The 22799-nt window shown below is 40.8% G+C and overlaps 1 protein-coding gene across 3 annotated transcripts in view; it reads right to left on the bottom strand.

Moving 5' to 3' along the window:
• Positions 1-4556: 4556 nt before the first annotated feature.
• SATB1 (SATB homeobox 1) overlaps positions 4557-22799 on the bottom strand; it is a gene marked incomplete at its 3' end in the record, with an annotated part of 70421 nt that continues 52178 nt past the window's right edge. Inside the window, exons 9-11 of one of the 3 annotated variants that reach the window (XM_082014828.1) lie at positions 8253-8456; positions 7623-7739; positions 4557-5036 (exon numbers count right to left, since the gene is read on the bottom strand). In XM_082014828.1, coding sequence (XP_081870954.1) covers positions 4557-5036; positions 7623-7739; positions 8253-8456 — 801 coding nt within the window. The remainder of the gene's footprint in view (positions 5037-7622; positions 7740-8252; positions 8457-22799) is intronic. The other 2 variants (XM_082014829.1, XM_082014830.1) reach the window with 2 other exon arrangements.

Here is a 22799-nt window from a genome sequence, read left to right as displayed (position 1 = left end):
TGCAAGATGATCCAGAGCAGGAAGGGCACCCGGGTCAGGCCAATGTGAAACAATGCGGCGTGGGATAGTGGGAGGACTGCCAGCAGCAGAGCGGGCAGGAAGGCTCCCGTATGAACCTGAAAGCAAACAAACTCGCTGCCAAGTAGTGCTTCTCCTGCTCCAAGGAGGATCACTTATTGCAGTTTGAATTATTAGCTCATTTGTTGTAGTAAAGGACCATGTGGACGCAAGGCACTGTGAGGAGACCAAACTAAAATTACATCTCTGTGCAAAAAAAGGCCTGGGAGTATATTTATATCCCTGCTTTGCTATGGGACTGTTATTCAAAGCACAATATAAATCATTATGTAAAAATCAAAATACCTTTGGTCTCTGCAACATACCTGACATCAAAACAAAAGTTCAATAAGTTAAGCAGAATTGCTAATACTTGATGCTCAAGTAGATCTTCTGTGGTATCTGATCTATACTGCTCTTAACATATGGGGCATTTGCTCTGGCAAATGAACTTCACAACGTTTGGTGCTTTCCCAGCACACAACCAAGGTACTGACTTGGGAGATCACTGAAACAAAATCACGGGTTTGGGCGAACCTCCCCTTCTTTCTCCATTTGCTGCACTGTCCCAACTTGAAAAAATTAAGCAAAATAATTTACCTCAAAGCCTGAACACTTTTTCTGCATCATCTGACCAACTTAAAGTATCTATACAAAACACAAATCTAAAATCCTGCATTATAGGGTAGGGAGTCTTTATAATGATAAGCAATGTTTGTATGTGTGACTGAGGCTTGAGACTGTCCCCAGCCATGGACTTCCTGGAATCTGGGGCCTCTTTCGTTTTCTTTCAGGTTTGAAAAACACACACTCTAGCATATAAACATAAATCTTGTCAGTTAAATATAGATTAATGGGAATCAGGAGGGAGTAAAAATACTTCACTTCTTATGGTAAACACCATAAAACATGGCAAATACTTAACTTCACTTTTATAGGAAAAACTAAGTTCTGCCACCCCCACCCAGCACTCAGTTCCCTCTTTTTTAGGCATTTGGCTTTGCAGCTTAAATTTTATTCCTAGTAAGCAATATTCTTTCCCTATACTTCCCTAAGTATATAGGAAATACTCATTTCATACGCTCTCCGTGAATTCCTACTTAGTGAGGTTTACCAACAACTTCCCAACTAATACTGTTTTTATGCCTCAATTTGTGTTCTTTGTTACAGAAGTCCAGTCTGATTTCTTAATCTTTGCAGAAATGGAAAGGGGTATTTTGTAGGATTATGCCAGATGGTGAGAAAAAGGAACAAAAAAGGACAGAAGGCAATTTTCTAGGTAGTCTAACCAATCCATGAGTCAAGGTGGCATATGCTTGTAGTGGCTTAACTCCTAACAGTATAAATCTCTTGCATCTACATAAGTTGGGATCCTTAATACCCATATCACCTTTGAAAACGCTGCTCAGGATTTAACAAAAAAGCTTTTGGTCACCAAGGCCACGTTAAAAGACTGTACTTGCAGCCCACCCACTGGGACACAAAAATGCACCGATTCAAACCTCTGTGCAGGTAATACGTGACTACAGAGGCTGAGCTACTTGGAAGATAACCTCAGCTAGACTAGGAGAAAGAAAAATAAGATAATGGAAAAGAAACAGCTATAACAACCACCTGCAAGCACACGTGGCCTCTACTGCAGCACCCATAAAACTTAAAAGGATAAAAGGAAATCACTTTCAAAATAAAAAAAGACAATTTTATAAACATTTCTTCTTATGCTTTTATAGGGTGTTGGACTCGTTGCCCCGTTTCTAGTATTAGGAGTGCTGTGTGTATTAGCTTTTAGCATGAAGCGAGGTATATTCCAGGAAAGTCTTTCCTTCACTTCCCCTTCTACCCTGCATATGCACGCGTGTTATAGTTTAAAAGCGTGGGTTTTTTTTTCTTCAGCAGCCCTGTTGTAATGGCCACTTGGCACTTCAGCCAGCCCGAGGGTGCCAGTGGTACCACCTGCCTGTCAAACCAGCTTGCGTTGCCTGGGCCACATTCCATCCTGTCCCACGGCTGTGAACGGGGACCCGTCCTGGCTCCAAGCGGCTGCATGGCTGTACAAAGCAATGATCCCACGTGAAATAAGTGCAGAGATCCAACGGTGACCACAGGGGCTTCCCTGGACCAGGCCTAGGCCTTGCCCTTTTGCAGCCAGCATAGCTCTGGGCCATCAATAGCTTTATAGCTACTGCAAGTCCCTTAAACAAGGGCAGAGTCTGTCCTTCCCTCGGAATGCAATGCCAAATTACACATCCATGTCCCTCCGAAGGCTTGCTTCCCTCCCAGAGTGGTACTAAGGCTCTTTTCTTTTAACTGGACTGGATCCCAAGCCCAAATCATGGTGCAGCCCAAACACAGTCCCAGGAGCAGCCAAGAGGTGCCGCGGCTGGGAGCTGCTCAATGAACCCCAAGGGCACCAAGACAGACGGGCTGGGTGACCTGCAGCAGTTTCAAGTGTGGGGAATGGAAACCTGCTTTGTTACCCAAGATGTATCTTTCTAAGGAACTTAATGGAACTAAACCGAGAAACTTGCTGCAACCTAAGAGTCATTTGTGTCTCTGAAACTCACCTTGAGTTTTGCAAACTTTTAGTCATTCTGGAAGAACTGAGCTGAATGTGAATCCCGAACCAAACTGGGCGTTAAGTTGTTTTTCTCCTAGGAAAAGAGAACAACAGTGTGTACTCCACAACTCTCAGCTGCAGGCTTCTCTTTAGCCTAGTCATGAGCCTTGCATAAATTCAGAGCTCACCAATTATTATGGCTTTATCAACAACCTTATTAGTGATCATTAAAAATAATCCTGCTTAGAAGGGGGCTGCTATGCGCAAAGCCCATCCTTCCTATTTACTTTGTGACTATTAATGTTGGTTTTTTAATGTTTCTACATTAGTGCAAGGAATAGTGTTAGCATAATTCTAGTGTAAAATAAAACCAGCTGTATCCATTATAAGTGCATTACTGCCAGGAACTGTAAATATGTTTATGCCTGATAGCCTTTTGACTTAATAATATCCTGCTATCTCTGTTGGGCAGGCAAGTTTTTAAACCAAGAAAAGACAGGTTATGATTTTCATAACCAAACTGTGTTTCTTTTTGAAGTATGTTATCTAAATTCAAATTTTAAGAAGGTCATTAAAAAAATCTGCCTGTGATTTTAAAGGCAAACAATTGAAATATCATCTTCAAAGTGGTGGCAAGAAGGTACAATGTGCACTAAGAACGAGTCATTCCTCCCAGATATACACATACGCAGACAAACCCTGCCATATCATACCATACAAACAATTTTAATTGTGTAGTTACAGTGAATAACCACTCCTAGTCAGAACATTTCTGCATAAAGAAAATTGTGATACACTTATAAAAACAGCCAGCTGTAACAAAATAACTGGTGTTTTCATAGCAATAAACTCATAAAAAAGAAATACACCTTTATACAGAAAATTTATACAGCTGTAGCTTTAAAATTGATTGTAAACCAAAGGAAGACACATTGCAAACATCAATTATTTTCACATTAATTGCATAAGTTTCTAAGGTGATCTATTAGTTTTATTTACCTAAGCTTATTTGCATGATAGTAAAAATTGCATACAACAATAAGAGTGAAGCTTATAGTATGAATTGCTTGGATAACATAGAGCACTTTTTATAGGCAACTGTGTAAAGCACATTTTCTCTATTTAAAACTTTTAAGACACTTTGTTTTACTGCCCATCAAAATACATTTATAAATAGAAAAAAAATCAGTATGATAACAAGAGAAGCAATATTACATTTAACGGAAACTTCCAAAAAAATTAATTACAACATGATGCTGCAGGATCTACAAATAAATAATGAGGACTAAATTGTGTTTCACATTTTGTTTTTCATTTTCTTTAAAACCATGTAACAATGAGAATGGAAAAAAAAAAAAATACAGTGACCTTTATTTCCAAAAGAAAACAAATCTGAATTACGGCAGTGCCATATAATACAAGGCATTTGTTGGCATATGTTATCTTTAAACTGCATTCCACAGTCTATAGTTCTTTTGTAACATACAATAGAACAAGAGTAACAAACTCTTTTTATTTTATTTTTTTAAATAAATGTGAGTTTCCAAAGATCAAGTGTGGAGTGCTACAGTAATAATTAAAAAACAAGAACAAAACAGAAACAAAAAAACAGTAAATCACAAAAGTTGTAATGCTTGTCTGAAGGCTCCAGAATCAAAATCACTGGTATCATGCTTATTGGGTACACTCACAGTGTATCCAGTGAACACAAATTAATATCAAACAATCCTCAACGCTTCATCTGTTGCTGCGAAGCAGTTTGTAAAACAGAGTAAAACATCTAGTGCAGTCTGCATTATCCTTTTTTCAACTTTTGTGCAAGTTTTGGAAGATTCATTGGCCAAACAATGAATAATAAAGGTTTTTGACAGAACGCAAGATGGAATTTTCATTTCATTAGTAAATACCAGTGGCACTGTTGAAAGAAAATAATACTTTTAGATCAGTCTTTCAATTCAGCATTAATCTCTGTGTTCCCTTCTACTGATAACTCTTCTTCTAGTTTAACTGAAAAAAGCGTGTTTGCATTTTTGTCTTGGATGCTGTCTTCTAAATCCTTGAGCAACTCTTCTTCCTTGTACTCTGCAACATCCACCTCCAAACCAGAATTGTCCTTCAGCTTCCCATGGTGCTTGAGATAATATCGCTGGTTCTGAAAGAACTTGATAATGGTGTACTTGGGCAGGTCAAGCTGAGCGGAGAGAGTCTGGATTGCTTCTTCATCTGGATACAGGCCTACATCTTGTATGAAACTCTGTAGGATCCCTAGGGCTTCAACAGAAATCTTTGTTCGCGGTCGGGGTTTCTGACGATTTTCATCCTCAGATTCAGCTGGTGATGCTACTGTCGGTTGCCTTGGGGGTAGTCTGGGACCTGGTTGCTGTTGCTGCTGCTGTTGTTGTTGCTGTTGCTGCTGTTGCTGCTGCAAGACAAAGCACAGCATTTTTTTGTACGTGTATTCTTGCTCATATTTTGTGCTACCAAGAAAATCCAGGGCGGGGCAGGGGGGGAATTGCAAAGCTATAAACAAAGGCTTAGTAAATTTGAAGAACAAAAAGGAAAGAAAAAAGAAAAAAAAGGACCATTATTGCTGAATCAGAATTGAAATACGACTTAGTAGCTCCCTGCATACCTTGCGTGTGTCTGTATGTGTGTGAGCAGAGACAGGGGATAAAGGGACGGTGGGATGTGGACAGAGAGGTGGAAGGAATGCTCTGGCTTTGTCTGACTCAAAGCGCCAATGACGTGACATCGGAGTGGTTTAGCTGACAAATTTTAATGAACATGCTCCATGAGTCAAGTGCGGACAAGACAAAACGCTAAGTAGGTGACATAGCATAGGATTGACTTGACCAGCTTAGCCAGAACCGTCACAAGGGCAAAGTGAGAAAAGCGCCAGATAAGGGCAAACGCAGAGGAGCTCTGCCAGGAGCAGCAGCTGCTGCCCAAAAACAAGGGCTGCAAACCTCTAGCAACCGCTAGACTAAGGGAGTGGGGGGATCGGGGAGAAGGAAAGCATTTTAACTAAGTGCAGAAATACCCCACTGCTGACCTGACCTTAGCATGCACCGAAGTCTCATCACACTTGCAAACGTTATGACAGAATGCGTTAGCTGGAAGCGCCTAACGTCACGCTGTCGAACCCAGCCTTGGCAAGGACAAAGAGATCTGGAGGTAGGAAATCTGTATTTCCCCTTCTGGCTCTGACCCCTCTTGCCCGTGGTCTCGGAAAGGGTCTGTCTTGCCTGCGTTCGAGTATCCCGACATATAAACAGGGAACAAATATATTTACCTACTTCTGTGTGTGTGCTGGGGATTATTTAGTTAATATTTATAAAGCACCAAGATGCACAGCTCTAAATAAGTCGCACTATTATTATTAGAAGGGAACGTGCTGCATTCCAAAAACTCAGGCAATAAAAATGAGCCAGTATGCACATCAGAAGAATAAGATAAAGCAAATCACAATGTAAATAATTAACAAGAGCTTAAAATGAAGTTTTGCAAGCATGGCTTCAGAAACATTCTTAAAAGGTGAGGCACTGAGCCCCAGGGACAGAAATGTTTTTCTCATCTACCACCGGAGTACAGTACTCTGTAAGATCATGTTTAAAATCAAAAGTAAATTTATCAGCTACTGTTTTTGTTGACAATTCTTTTGCTTCACAGCACAGGAAGCACTGGTTAGTAAGATATTTTGGATCAGCAAATTTCTTGTCATATGGTACAAACCACCAGTCATTATTAAAAAACAACAGCAGCAAAACAAGCAGTTGCTATCACTACATTTCATTTCCCTTTGCAAGTCTCCCCTCAACAATTTTTTGCGTGTCAGTAGTGGTTCCCAAGCTTCCAGCTGCAGCTCACTTGCACACCATAAGAAGCACCAAATACTGTGCCAAACAGTATAAATATTGGAGGAACTGTAATTCTGCCCACTTCGCAGTACCACTCGTGGTTGTGGAGACTTTGCGTAGGTCTCAACACCCAGTTTAGAAGCCACTGCTTTAAGTGATCTTCTTGTGAGATCTGACACAAATGCTAGTGGAATTAGGGCTCTTGCCTCATCCCTATTCACATCCTTTCATGTTTTATGGTCTGTGAGCAGTCCCATTCAAAGCTTCAATCCCAAAGAGATTCAAGACTACTCCCAGCACATTAAATTCTTACAAGATTGGAGGCTTTGTATATACAGTTTGAAAACTTGTGTCTTAGCTACACATTTATGCATCTACAACAATTACCATGTAGAAGAGCAGAGATGAAACTCAGGCCCAGTATCCCAATCCTTAGTCTTACAAGTCATATTCAGAGATTACAATGCAACTGCTTATGCGAATAGTATTTCCGAGATCAAACACACAACTTTTATCAACAAGGCAAGAAAATCTAAGTAAGTGGCATAGTGGTTGAATGTTTATACCGTGCATAAGCTTCTCCTTTTATCCCCTTAAGAAGCGATTTTATTAAAAACAATGTACATTTTCAAACAAGTGCTGTTTTATTACTTAATATAGATCTTTCTCTCTCTTTTTGCTAAATCAAACAGCAAGTTTCCAGGCTTTCACAATTATTTTAGTAGTTGATATCCTAAGGGATTGTCTTATTCAGTTTGCTTTATCTTTAATATACACCCGTGTTGTTTCTGGCTGCAAGATAAATCTATCCTTCCTAGCTTTGTAAATATTTTTCTGTATAGGTAATACAAATGACACACTGGGTCTCAGCTGAGGTTGGGAAAGCACGGGGTGATATCTGCCCTTTAACAGGGAGCAGTTAAAAGGCTGACCTCAGGCCTTTTGTGAGAAGGGATTAAAGGGTCCCCAGCGCAGAGAGACAGCGGTCCGCACTGCCGAGCTGGGCTGCAATATCGAGTGAAACAGCCAGCCATGCTCTCGGCGCAGCCCCCGGAGGAGGGGGCACCGCTGGGGCTGCCCCGGGGCGGAGGGCAGCTGCCTCCAAGCCCCGTGGCCTGGGTCCTGCATCCCCTCCTCTCTCTCCCTGACACGGAGCCCTTGTGCCAGCTCACCTGCGGAGCAGCACCCAGCCAAGGTCCAGTGGTCAGCAGGCCTGGTAAGAAAGCGCCTCTATGCTCTCCTTTCCCAAGGGTGGTGGGAGAGGGGCTCTGAAGGAAAAACAAACAAAGATTGACTCATCCCAGTCTCCACTGGGGTTAAAGTGGGATGAGGGACCCCCTTCCCTTCACTCCTACCCGGGGTGAGCCGCCGCTGTTGAGGGTTTGCGCTTAGCTTTTGAACAACAGCGCAACAAGGTCCTCCCGCCTTGCTGGCAAAGCGTTGGACAACCGGTGCCAAACGCCTCTGCCTCTCGGTCCTTACGCCTGCCCCGCCAGGCATAGCCAGCGCCGCGGCTCGCCCGGCGCGGCTCGGCCCGGCACGCAGCTGCCTCCGCCTCACCGCATCCACGCACGTTCGCGAAAAACCGCCAAACCGAAACAAAAACCGCGGGTGGTCGCACGCTCTCCTTTGAACTCTGGCGGCGGACGGCAGCGCGCTCTTATCTTGCACCGGGAGACCTGCATTTAGCCTGGCCAGGAGGAAAGAAACACTAATTTCCTTTGCTCCGTTTAAAGCTTTATTTACTTAGCGCTCTGCGGGATTGGCCAAGGTAAACTAACCTGAATCTGTTCTGCTGGCACATGGATAATGTGGGAAGGCCTGTCACCATGGTGATGAACGGCATTGCTTTCTTGTTCATAAATGGCATCACGTTCAGGCTGAGGAAGACTGAGGAACCTTCGGATCATGGAGAGATTCTCCCAGAGGGTCCTGTTCTCTGGTGAGGGATCTTCTTTCCAACGTAACAGCTCACAGAGCCACCCCTTGAAGATAACACCAGCAAAACATTAGTTTTTTTCCTCACTTCAGGAGGGGCAAAACGAGGGCGAAACGTGTACTTTAGCGGCGCTGCATTAGCTCACGCTCTCCCCCGGTAAGGTCGGGGCTCAGAGCAGACATCGATACGCCCAGAGGCTGCCGCGCTCTTCCACAGACCCTCGCCAACCGCCAGCGTTTTGGAAAGCACCTTCCCCTTGGTCCCGCACCACGGCGCTGCTGCTTGTTTGCTTAGAAACAAGCCAGTTGATGAAGGCAGAATCCCTTACATGCTCCCCGCCACAGGACAAGGGTTTCATTGACACCAGTACATCCTCTGTGCTGCCTATTTTCTTTTAATGCAAGGCTACACCCATCCAAAAGCATCAACACTGGGTCTCAGTAGAGAGTCTGCTGAGCACCTTTTAAAATCCTGGACCGACTACTCAAAACAAGAAGGTACTTCCAAGATCTGCCTTGACCGTAGGGCTGCCTAACGTAGATCACAGCAGTGGAGGAGCTCCCTCACGCCCTTTTGGAAGAAAGGAATCCTTTGACTAGACGCATGCAAAGTAACATCTTCGTCCTATCTACGACGAGTAGAAGTGCCTCTGCAGGTGAACTTATTTCAAGTGCTGGATGATTATTTATTCCAGGATTTTACTCACAGATCCAGAAAAAAAGCAGTCTCTCAGTTTTACGTACATTATCAGGGAATTGGGGGGACAGGGGGCAAGATTTGCTCAAGCTTCTGCTATACCCTTTATCCCGTTTCCAGATCACAGGACAGCAAGTTGCCTAAGAGTGCACCTGCTCTAATTCAGACGTGGGTTTGGGTATGTGCTATGAAGTTGGCTACCGAATCCCCTGCAAGGACTGCAGTGGTCACTAATTTGCTTCTGAAAGAGACAAACAAACTCATCTTGAAAATTTAACAATTGTTTTCTTATGTCTTCTTAAAATTTAATCTAGGATTTTTTTCTTAATTGTGTACTGGTAGTTTTAAAAGCACAGTGTGCATTAGCAGCAACTTTTTTGTATATTAAAATTTAGAAACAAAATATTACATGTATAAAACACGCATACTTCCTTTCTTTTAGCTTCAAGGATCTTTTTTCAAAACTAGGTCCATGCAATTTCATTTCTTAATGCTGTAGGAAAGATATTTTATTGAATCAACAAATAATATAAATATAAAAAGGATCTAAAGGCTTCTGTACATGTACTGGTAATTGAAAAATGGTTTATCCAGACTAGTTTACTACTAGATACAATAGATACATAGATACAATATAGATATGTATTTTCTTAAAGATATTAATATGTTTAGCTAACAGTTAATAAATGCAGTGTAAAAATACTGCCACGATAGGAAGAGGTGAAAGTAAATAAATAATCTTAATGCATTCATATTGTATAAGAAAATATTTAGTGAGGTGTGTATAAAATTTTGAAGCATATTCTCTTGGATGTAAGTGGAAAACTGAACAAATGACACAGAATAAAGTTCCCCCAAGGAACAGAAATAATCAAAATGACAAATGTTAGAGAGATGGTGGTAGCAGAACTGAGAAAGCAAAAATTAACGGGGCCAATATCCGACAGGTATGCAAGGGCGGGAGGGGAGAGGAAGGAGAGTGGCAGCAGCGGAAGGGCCCCCCTGCACCCCAGGGATGGAGCACACCCCATTCCTCGACCACGTGCTAAGGGTGGGTGCTGGGTGTTGCCCCAGGACTTAGCAAGCTGACTGGGAAAGGTGGCCAAACGCCTTCACGCAGAGCACGTCACGTGCAGCCTGTCCCAGTCGGAATCATAGGGCATGTTTTTAAAACAGTAGCAAGGGTCTTTGAATCCTCCTTCCCCACCGTACAGCACCTTTGGACGCTTCAGCAGGTTAATGTACGAACTCTCCCTGCCCCTAACAAAATCAACACGTTGCTGGCGGTTCTCTGCCCACCTCGCTTCAACGGGGATACGTGCTGGATTCTGCTCAACAGCGGCATGAGTTTTCTGCAGCGAGTTAAAAGAGGTGCCATCAGAAAGCATAGGTAGTTTGTTGGGGACGGAGGAAAGAAGAAGAAGAGAAATAAATCTAGTTCTTTTAATTGAAATGCAGTTATCAAATTTTTAATTAAAAAAAACCCAAACAATCCCAGCCCGCCCCAAAGCATAAAAGTTGTGTTTTGGTTGTCTGGAGCCTGCACTGCTTCATGTTGAAACTGTTGGTCCTCTTTCTAAGGGTGGTGAAACAGAGAGCAGAGCTGACTATCGTAGCAGTGTGGTGAAAGTAAAAAAAGACAACCCATCCCCTCCTCTGACAGCTCTCTAAGGTGCACAGACAGGCTGGAAAAGAAATTGCACGATGCATTTAGAAGCTGCACATATATTTTCTGGTGACTACATGAATCACAGATTTTTGTTTTTTTTTTTAAACAGACAGTAAAAACTCTTTTTAAATGTCCACTAGTAAAAATAATTCCTAAGCAATCACATTTTCTGCTGAGGAAATACATTTCACAACAGTTTTTGTTAACTAAGAAATTCCGTCTCACCGTACTGCCTTTTCTGTTTCTATGTATTTACTAGATCAGACCTTATTTTTATTAATTACCGATGGCTAACATTATATTCCCAGTATTTTTCTATCAACTTCTGCACTGAAGTAATATTCTAATTCCTTATCTAAAAATGATCCCATGAATTGTAATCTGAAGCATGCCTCTGCTAGCTTTTCAGGGAAGCAGTGACTCTGAGGTACTGAAATCAGATGCTTCTGACACAGCACACAGAATAGGCTGCTATTCTACCAAAATGTCTCTTTTCCACTGGGTTCGTCACGTTTTTAAAGAAGTAGGCATACTCTGATGAACTAACCATATGATGGGCAACATGAAAACAACAAACTGAATTCTTCTAAAATTATAAAGATAGAAACAATTTTTTGGTCCTCATGATTTTAATCTGAAAATATTTACGAAAGTTGATCTCACAAATAGTCTCAAAAGAGATAGTGAATGGGCAGTAACAGAGGCTGTAAGGGTTTACTTTGTTAAAAGACTAAAAACTTCATACTAATATGCTTTCTTTTGGTTCAAAACAAACCAAACCATAAGTATGTAATTTAGTTTTAGGTTCAGAATTCTGCATATGACATAAAGCTCATCCCTAAAAGTCAGCTAAATGAGAATGTATGAAATATTTTTGTAACTTCTAGGAAAAATAATCATATAGACTTTTCTAATGGGGAATTTTAAGTTCTGTAAAATTCGTAAGCTTTGTTTCCATTTCATCTAAAGAAGTATGAACTGCTGTAGTTAATGCAGTTGAATTTACAAGTGAACATAACAAGGCTGATTCTTCTCCTCTTACGCTCATTTAAGTCTAGAGCAATTTCTGTCTAGTTCAAACAATTTGTTCTGAAGGAGGGCTTGGGCCACTGGGGGTTTTTTTGTCTTTATAGACTTACATGAAGTGGAAAGGACCACAGAATAATAAGGAAATATTTATAACTCAGCTTAGATCACAACTGGTTTATACAGCATATATAATACATTATTTAAAAAACAGCCATAAAATAATTAAGCTGATATATCTGTGCAGCAAGGCAAACCCCCCAAAACTCTGCAATGACATTGGGAGCAACCTTGATTTTAAAACAGAGTAAATTTGCCAGGCAACATTGCACTGAATATAAAGAGAGTACAAAGCAAAATATAAACATTAGCCACATGTAAATATGTTTGGAGAACTTTCAGGATGTTACTACTTTTCAAACTGACAAAGTTTAATTTGACACCTTCTGTTCTAAAACCTTTGTTTCTATTCAAAATCACGCCTTTAGCTGCTATCAATCACTATGCTCTCCCTATTACTTAAAATACTGGCATGGGCCCTGGATAAGCTGAAAATGCCATGCAGATGAATTCTGAGATAATATGTTCAAACCTGTTATATACAACACAAATCCTGTAAAGTTATGTATTGTAAACCTACATTTATTGGGAACTAAAAGTCTTAAATCCATCTGCTACAAAGAAAATACTGTTATGCACTTTCAAGTAACCAAGTACCATCTGCAAAGGTCTTGCTACAGTAAGCAAGAAAATGGTGAAAAAAAAAAAAAAAGATGCTAAACCTAAGATATTTAAAATAAATAAGAGTCTTCTGTCTGGTTTTCTGATAGGGATTTAGCAGAGAAACATAAGACATTAGAGGAAAAAAACCCGTGAAAGCTGAACTGCCAAACTATTGCAGGAAAAGCGCAAAGAGGATAACTGTCAAACATTAGACTCTGCAAGACCCACAAGCATGCTTATTTTAAAGAAAGCATCTATGCATTTTATCTATGTATCCAAATGCTATTTTATTCAGTCTGACCTGTGCTGTGTTTAAACAAAATTTTCTGCTCTTTCACATAGCTTTTCTAACAAACTATTTGTGGATTCTGCTATCTTTCTTATTAAAAGAAATAAAAACGATTAATTGAAATCTGCACTTAAGGTGTAAATACCAACCCTAACTAGATCAAAGAGGGTAGCATTACAATCATGAAATATGTTCTCTGGGCAAAGCTTTCCAAATCAGCAACAAACACATCTCGTCCGGGAAGAAAGGGCTTCAAGGTAGAGCAACTGAACCCTTTTGTTTGGTGAATTTGTTTTAGTGATAACAATTTCCCAAATTATTAATATTTCTTACAGAATAACTAACAATGACTCCAACATTTTTTAGAAGAGCTGTAATTTGAATCTAAGAAGGCAAAACATTTTAGAGTATCAATGCTAAGATATGAACAGTTTTTCTTTGGTATAGTATATCGAAGATCATTTTGTATCATTCTCTGGGGCATATAGTGTAATAAAAATACATGGTGTTAAAAGAGATCAGTCTAAATAGGGAGGTATTTGATACAAACATTTTAGCAGAAAGTGTGAATTGCATTTCAGCATCTACTGTGAACAAAGACTAAGTACATAATCCATTAAACAGTACTTCTGACTCAAAAAAAATGAGTATTGTAGACCAAACTAAAGTAGGCATTTTGAATGAGCACATTTTCAGCAACTAACTATAAAGCTAGCAATTTATCATTCAGCAAATAATTTTCTACTTTTAAAAGAATCTGTAAGTGTTACTTATGCTAATGAAGACTGTTTTTAATCTGCCCACAAACATGCTAATAGAGGGCAATTTTTTTTTATTTATCATGCTGAAGGCACTCCAGTTTATAGAACACAGATATGAAATTACACTTGGTAAAACGGGCTCTTAATTGTCTGAGCAACCTAAATCCTTCACCTTTAACACAAAAGCTTGTAGACAAAACAAAGGAAAAGAACTCATGAACTAAACTTTAAATATTGACTTTTTCCCCTTTAAAAGCCATCCAACTCACTTTACAAATCTCATTTTTGTTCCAAATGGCTGCGTTCATCATAGATATTTACATTTCTTTTCAAAACAGAATCCACGTATAAAAGAGAAGGCGGGTGACATCACCACTACAGTATATGCATACAGTCTTAATCTTTAGTATTAAACTTGTAAGCTGCTTATTGTACAGAAGGGTTGCTTTTGGAAAAGTCATAATACTTTGAACGAGATACATAATGGTAGCAAAGGAGTACTGAAAGCATTTTAAATTATTTACTAGGTTAAAAGGGTGAAATGGTACTTTAAATACATCAAATTTCATCATCTGGGCCATTTTTTGGTGGCAAAGTGGTATTGATCTTTCCAAATGTTTAAAATTAACTATTTCCAGAAGGTCATTATTTGATTAAAGGCATTACAGTTGAGGGCAAGAAATGATGCACTTTGTCTTCTTTCCCATTCAAATAATCATGTAATTTAATCAGAACTATCCCTTCATGTCCTGTAATAAAAATGTTTGTCTTAAGGTATTGTTCTTTACCTAACATATTAACCTTTAAATGTTATGAAGTTCTTAAGAATAATCTCTGCTTAAAGAAGATTCTTCCATAATGCAATGAAAGGATCTCCAGCATTTAAATTGATAAGGCCAAATTTCCCTTACACATTGATTGGAAAACGCGTTAAACCCTTCAACTGAGATTTCTCACAGTGTTCAACAGGATCGAAAATTCAGAGAGTTCTGAACCACGAAGCTCATGCATATGGCATTGAGAAGCAAAATAAACAAATGTCACTTCAGCACAAACAAGACAAATAAGTAACAATAGATGCTGCTTTAATTTACCTGGGAAATGCAGTTTGCATTACATTTGTATTATCTGGAAAAATACTGCAGGGAACACCCACCGCAGGGTAAGAACAGAGCATTTAATTAAAAATTCATTTTCAGGCTGAGATTACTTAAATCTGACTTCTTTCTGGGTGAAATACCTGTGGGTTCAGACATGGGAACAAGCCTAGATGATGAAAGTGGTCCTTTTTAGCATTAAATGTTCTTCTGGAATTTCCTGACTGCAGGAAAATTTGTTCTGACTGCAAGTTTATCTTCCTAAAATACATAAATTGTCCTGGTTATCTCATATGCAAAGCTGAATAGACTTAAACGCTTCACAGAAGAACTGAAGTCTATTAATAGAAGGGCCACTTGGTATTTTTATAAAATTTTAGGAAAACTAATCATCTACCAGATTTAGTAGTTTTTGATACTGACCAACATATTAGTTTGTGAAAATCTTTCCAATGTATCTTAGCTTTTCAAGTAATCTTAAGCACTGACTTCTCTGAGGCACGTACTTTCGAGTAATTTTAAGAACTGCTGTGAATGTTCAATATTTTGGGATTTCCCTATTTTGCTCAAAAAACTGTGTATCTTTAATTCAAGAACCAAAAGCTCATTTTCAGCCTGTTCCAGAAGATGAGCAGAGATACCAGAATATGAATGCCTCTTCTTGAGACGTGGCCTAAAGTGATAGGAAATGTCCCCAGAAAGATGGTTGCCTTAGTATTTTATTTACACTAATCAGCCTTAAGTTTCAGGCTTTGCCTTTGAGCATTCCCCTAAACCAGAGAAAGTTTGAAACCTGAAGCTGCCCTTTATCTCCAGATATTTCTAGTTTATCTATTTTACCGGCTTTCATTACTAGAACATTGAAAGGCAGAACAGATGTGAATTTTAAGTAAATCTGTATCTGCCATCGTAATAGATGAGATTTAGTAAAACAAACAAACTGAAAACCCCACAACCTCATAGGGCTTTTCAGAAGAAAGGTAAACTTCACTAGCAGGAAAAACTTCCTTTGAAGAATACTGAAACAGATTATGCCATTTCCTTAAATTTCTTATCCAACCTATTATTCAGCTGCACCATCTGTCTGGATGTTACCTCCAGCTCTTCGCTGGGTTGGGGGGAAAAAAAGAAATAATGACCAAACAGCTAGCAGTGGTACTGATAGTGTTTCATTGCAATTTTTTGGTGATATTGTAGGGGAACGGGATTCCTAACCTCTCTTCTTCCCCCTGCTTTTTCTCCTTTCTAGCCGCACACTTAAAAATTAAATATGTATTTCCATTCTTGTAAACATCCAAACAAATATATAGGAAAAGGAAACTTGCTCAAGCAACCTGCAAAATTCAATGACAAGCAGCAAACAAGTACAAACCCAAAATGACCTGGAGAGCGGTGGCCCTGCTCCTGCAGTCTTGTCTGTTGTATTAGACCTTTCCCTCTACCTGGAGCCACGGTGAGTGGGTAAGAGCCAGCGCTACCGAAAAACTGGTTGGATTAAGGTCTGAGGCCATATCAAACCTGGTGGGTACATTCTCTGTGTATGAGCGCTTGAGACGTACCACCAGATCACGGAAAGAAAAATCTAACCCGTAATTCTCAAACCGACTGAAAATGCACGTATCGTTACTTTTTTGTTGAGTACAAAGGGAATTGAATAATCTAAATGAAGGTCTTCTCCCAAGCTTGGTCGCTCTGCTCTCAGCCTCCTTCCCCTTTCCCTTCCCTTGTTCAAATGTATCTTTTTTACAGTATTGCCTTCAATTGCCCAGCAGTGACAGATAGGCATAAGCCCTAATCAAAAACATAATATGCTTGCCTTTGAAAATCTTACATAAAATGCAACTACATTCATATGTAAAAAGAAAGGAAAAAAGTAACAGATGCAAAAAACAGTGGGTGAAGCTTTATTCTGCCTTCTTCTACTCCAGATCCTCCTCCTTTTGCACACACAATTCAACTGGCATTGTAACCGCAAGATACGCTTGACAAAAATGGGCTTAACAATTAAAAAAAAAAAAAAATCTAAACAAGAAAAAACAACTGCTAATTATTAAATAAGTCAGTCTTAGTCTGGTACATTACTTTTTATAGTACAGGCATATAAAATGGGTCAGTGGGTTTCACAGAGGGTGACTGGTAATATATGGCCCTTTATCTTTTATTTAAGTAGAGAGAAGTACTGATTTCACTGCAATACCGACGCTTCTCTTGAAAGTAAATACAACCCTAAATCCAACCACGACCCTTAATAACCTATATTTATTTATTCTTCAACATGCAATCAATTTTTGTACGACAGCTATATCTGCAGTTTAGTTAGAGAAGAGTCGTTAATAGGAAGAGCCTGGCAATTTAAAAAATCTTTTTACTACTATCAATTTACAAGTGAAGAGCAAATGTTTATTATTACGTTGCTTACAGAGATTTAACATTTGCTTTTGGGAAAAGATCTCTAGTAAAAAGGCCACAGGGCCAAAGTGTCACTTCCACAATTACTTATACATGTATATATCACGTTGTTAAGATTTTTTTAAAAAAGATTATAATTTCCCAGAGGGAGTAATTTAAATCTATGGCTTCTTGTCATAAGCCTTTTCTTTCCAGAATTCATTCTGGATCACAGGAAGATCTACCACACATCAAGGAATCACAGGCTCCATGATATTTGGGCTTCATTGTAAATTCAATTCAGTTGACAAGACGTTCCAGCAAGCGACATCATTCCAAAACATACACAGCTCACATCCGTTCTCAGATATGCCTTCACATTTTTACGGCCTAACTAAATGTCTTCATCTAGATTTGAATTGGACATTTAAATATTCTGAGAAAATTTCCTTTAACTTTTCTCTTGCAGTTCAGCTGGTTTCTGTGTCAGAACACTTAATTGTCCGATAATGCCAAGGCTGAGTGGACTTTTAAGGAAATTGAAAAGAAACTTTTCCCTAACTTTCCTCCAGATTTTGTTAACCACAGAAACAGTCAGAAAACTAATAACAGCCATTAGCTCAATGGAGTTTAAAACAAAATCTTTAAAATCACACCTGTGAAAGATAGACGCCTCCCAGCAAATGAGAAGGGAGTAAGCAGAAGCATATATCTTACCCACGGAAAAATAAAGGCAGTGAAGCCCTTGGAAAGCTAAAATACCCTTACTTGTAGCATGGCCGTTCGGGGCATAGCCTGGAAAGAAAAGGAAAGCTGGACCAAAAGGGAAGCTGGGGAGACCGGCTTTCTCCCTCCCAGCTGAGCGAGGGTGGGAAGCAACGCAAGAGTGTTTTTTCAGGTAGTTTGCCATCAGGTTGCGCACAAGAACAGCCACAAGGGAAAAGCTCCTAGAGAGAGCAGTGCTTACTGTTAGACTTTTCCTCACCGGCCACGACAAGTGCCAGCCAAGCTGAACCCCAGCCGTATTTCCAGGCAGCAGCTTCTGCCCTTAAATCAGGCACTGCATGGAGCAGGCACATTTCTTCCTGCCTGATCCCTCCCTCCCATTCCCTTTCCCCGGGTGAAAAGGATCAATCCCTTTAGTTAGGCTCTCTCCTCATATTCAGTAAGACTAGCAAATGATTTCTTAGAGGTGAAGCAAACTGGCTGCCCCAAAGCGAAAATAAAAATAAACTCATTTAAGCCTTTCACAGCTTTTTAAAAAATAACTGGTTTTACATAAACAGTGGCAAATTTCCTACATCTGCAGAGCTTTCTCTTGCATGTTACATACGCTAGAGATGCTAAGCACCAGGCTCAGCAAAATAACTAGTCACCTAAGTAAACCCACAGACGTAACTGGTGTGTGTGCAAATCTTGCCCAGCTGAGGTCTAAAACTTCAGGGGATTCTGCTAAGGACCGCTCAGTCCAAGCACCTTTACTTCACAAAGATCCTGAAAGCTATTTTCATTCAGCCCTCAAGTGCCATCCTGAAGTAAGGGAACATGACACTGCACAAGAATAAAAATGAGATGACCGCTGAATCCACAGTGTGGATTCAGATAAAATTTGGCAGATTTGGAATGAGATAAATATTTACAAATTGGAATTTTTCCCCACTTAGCTAGCTGTGTGCCTGCACTAGTCTATTCATTATATGCCAACAGCTTGGGGTAATTCGTAACCAAAAATCTAAAGTTTGACTTAGAGGTTAAATTTGAGGACAATAAAAAAAAAAAACACAGACACAATGAGAAATTATTAGGATTGATGAAATTAAAAATTACCTGGAACAAAGCATTGTCTCCTTTCTCACCCTCTACCTAGAAACCCTGTAACATTCTTACAGGTGTTGTATGTTTAATTATCCAGTTTAACATTCAGGGAGAAAACACATATCTATTATTTCTTACTCCTCCCTTTGCCCAACAACTCTTCACCTGAATTGTAATCGGTTTCTCCTTTAAGAAGCTGCTTCTTGGACCGTTACTGTACACTGGTGTTTGCAGAAGATGCCTTTATTCTTTGCAGTAACGTGTTTAGCAGCTCTGGGTTTTTCAGGAGGAACCTTACCCTGTCGTTTCCTGTTTAGTTACGGGTTGAGCTCGCTTTTGTTTTCTGCGCCGTTTACTCAGTACCCTGCTTCCCCCATCGCCGGGAACCACGGGCTGCTCCCCAACTCCTCAGCCCCCCTCTCCGCCCTGGCACTGCAGCTTTGTTTTCATTTCTGTGCGGCATTAACTCTCATACAGCTCGCTCAGACTTTCCCCCTGCCTTTTTTTTTTCCCCCTTTTAAGTGCTGTAGTTTCTTCATGTTAAAACACCAGTATACTGAATCTTCAAAAACCTCCCGAATCAGTGATCTGCCCACAGCAGGCACAAGAAACCTGAGAAATGGGAGAAAACAGGACCACGGCTCTTTTCCCAGACCTCTCCGTGTTGCCACGCGGGGAAAGGAAGGATGTTTCACCCACGAAGCCGGCAGTGCTGGCGACCAGCCCTCGGCTCCCCACCGCCCAGCAACGCCCAAGGGCGAGGGGTCCCACGCTGCACCCCGTGCACCCGCTGGTGCTTGTGCAAAGCAACTGGGCCCGAGGGAGACGCACCTGGGATGTCCTAGGAGAGAAAAAAGGGACAGATGGAGTGAGAGAGGCTGGTGAGGGCGCACGCGGTGAGGAATGGGGTGGGAAAAAGTCGAAGGGCTAAGAGGAGACCTATAACGAACGGGAATAGTGAAGGTGGCAGGAGGGAAACAAAACAGAAGGTGAGGGTACAGAAAGAAGGAAGAAAGATTAAGAAAATCCATCCTGCCAGACACAGCACCTCTTGTCAGGCAGACAGCAGGTGCTGCCTGAGGAGGAGCTGATTCACGCATCTGGAGTGTAGGAACCGAAACACCTCTACCTAAGGAAGGAAAACTAAAAATAAAAGACTCAAAGGAGGTGGGAGAAGATGCTGTGCTTTTTTTTCTTTTGGCAATCCAGTGCTTCCCGACTGCACAACATTTTTCAAATAGTTCTGCGAAGAAACGAGCGCTGATTTCCGGAGCCTTGCAAAAACCCCGGCGGTTCATTTCAGCATCCTCTCCTCCAACACGAACCCTTCCTGCCCTCTGCTTCGCCTCACTCCAGACTCACTTCTGAGACACCTGCGGCCAGAGCACCTCCAGGACAAGGTTTCCCCTTTGTTCGGGGTCCGCACAGACCCTGGGGGAGTCCGTGACGGGGGCGGCACTGCCGCGCAGCAAGGGACACTGATGGCACAGCTACACTGACCTCCCCCAGCGCAGCTCTGGGGGACCGGTGCCACGGTCGCTAACGGCTGGCCGAGTGGTACGGACCGGTCTCTAAACCCTCTACAGCAACTTGGGGGGGCATCTATGTAGCCGCTTTTTCCGCTACAAACTGCGCCTTCAGCGGCTTTCAGAAACTACCCCCGCTCACCTCCTCCTGACTGACTTTGAAGGCTGAGGCTTAGTTCCCTGCCTCTTGCACTTTAAATACTGCTACGGCATCAGAACTCACTGGCAATGGATAAAACAATCTCTTACTAAAGCTACATTTTTTTTTTAAACCTCCCCTGGAAGCCTTATCACAGACTAAATTTGAGGAAGTTCTATGGGACGCACTGTACCACTCCTCTCACCTGACAATACCTGCAACAGCTTTTGGGGAATCTGCTCAGTTGCATTCTGCACACCTACGTGTTTTTCCTTGCTGTAAGATTTGTTACAGAAAATTACAATTAAAACTTTCTATAAAAATTGCATTAATTTTTTCTCTATGTAGGAGAAGTAGCCAACAGAGTAGGTGGTTTAAAAAAAAAAAAAACAAACACCGTACTAAGTCCTGAAGGCTATTTAATAAGGGCAAGTTGGACAATTTAACTGAAAAAATGGATTTATAAAAAAAGTAAAACAATTTGCAGACAACATTTAGTTTCCTAAAAACTAACCACAATTTGTTTTCATAAGAAATATTGGAATGTCTTAATTAAAAAAAAAAAAATCAAATTTCCATTTGTCAAAATTCTAGACACTTTGAGGATTCTTTTTTAAAAATACTCCTTTCCCAAAAGGAAGAGGTAAAGGGAAGAGTTAGCAAAAAGACAAGATTTGTGGTGAAAAACTTTGGCAGAAAATTTTATTGCTGCCAAATTCAGGTAGCAGTTCAGACTACATTTTTGGTTAGAAGCTCTTCTTAAAGCGAGGTGTTTGCTGGCATGTTATTTTGAAAAACAGCACAGTAGGATGACTTCTTTAATAAGTGGGCATAAAACCCAGAGATTAGAAAGTCTCAGAGCGAGACACAAACCCCCTGTGCAATATCTGATTTCTTTGCCAAAGCAAGGAAGGTTTTTAATAAAGGTCATGGAGAAATAATCTCCGAAGACGGCGGTGTCTCTTTCCCCCTACTCTTTTATTTCACTCCTTTACAGTGAAAGGCAGACCTTAACACGCACGCACACACATGCACACACAAAAGGAAACAACAACCAAAGGGGGGGGGGGGAAGAGCCTGAAATTTTAGTTACACCACATGTGGTTTTCATTTGTGAAAAATGAACAAGCTGTTTGTGGTTAAACTGTCTAATCTGCTGTTATCAATCTAGCGCTGCATTCAAGATTTACAGGATACATCAGCTTCTGTGCCACATTAGCTGTAAAAGGGAGAGGGGGTGGGAGGAAAAAGGAGGAGGAGAGAGTTTATCCTGAGGAATAATATTTCCAATGCAGCCACACTCACACTACATCTGGTTGTGCTGGTAGCGGCAGTTAAATTGAAATATTTCACAGCGTGTGTCAGAAACATGCAGAATGGTAATTATGACAGATCTGATTAAGCCTGAGTGCCACTAGCTCCCTGGCCAGCGCCGGTTGTGCAGGTGTGACCTTGTGCGTGCCTGCGTGTGTAAATAAAATTAATTACAAGCGAGAGGGCGAAGGCTTCGGTGACATCACAAAGCGGAGAAACTCCCAAGGGGGAGACCTAATGGAATATTTTCCCTCAGTCTAATAATACAGTTCATATTGACTTGAGGTAATTAGTGGGATCATTAAAGCAGTTTTCCCGGCGTATTTGGCTGCCTGATCAGATTAGTGAAAATGTTCTTCAGAACAAGCCCTGTGTGGTCTGCCAGAGAAGGAGGAAATAAAAAGCAACAAAGCATATTTTGGAATGATAAGCAGCGCTGGACTTTTTGCACGGCATTTTGCAGGGCCGGTCTCGGGAGCCTGGGCGCCCGACTCTCCTGACCGATTCAATCTTTCATCCCGGGCGCACGTGCTCCCGCTGCATATCACCTAAGACTTTTTAATTTGTGTTCCTCTATCCTTTAAAACTATGCCGTCCTATCCCTCGCTGCTTTAAAAAAAAAAAAAAAAATCAGATAAAAGCCTTGTGGGAGTGCTGGCCTTAGAAGAACTACACTGAGATAACTGGGGGAAGGAAGAAGAATAAATACATGATCAGGTGCCCCCCACCTCTCCCCAAAAAGCTAACAGAAGACAGAAGGCACCGGTTTCAGAATCAGTAATGTTTTCATTTCCTAACGAGCTTACCCTAGCAAAAAAAAAAAAAAAAAAAAAAAGGAAAAAGTTTAACTATGATATAAAGTCTTCCACGGTAACAGAACACAGAGCCCTAATCAAGAAATGGACCATTTGTTTAAAAACAGTCTATTGAGCATGCTCTACCTTGC

Source organism: Phaethon aethereus (assembly GCF_964289735.1).
Source record: "Phaethon aethereus genome assembly, chromosome: 2".
NCBI classification, from domain to species: domain Eukaryota; kingdom Metazoa; phylum Chordata; class Aves; order Phaethontiformes; family Phaethontidae; genus Phaethon; species Phaethon aethereus.
This window is presented reverse-complemented; position numbering and strand designations above follow the sequence as displayed.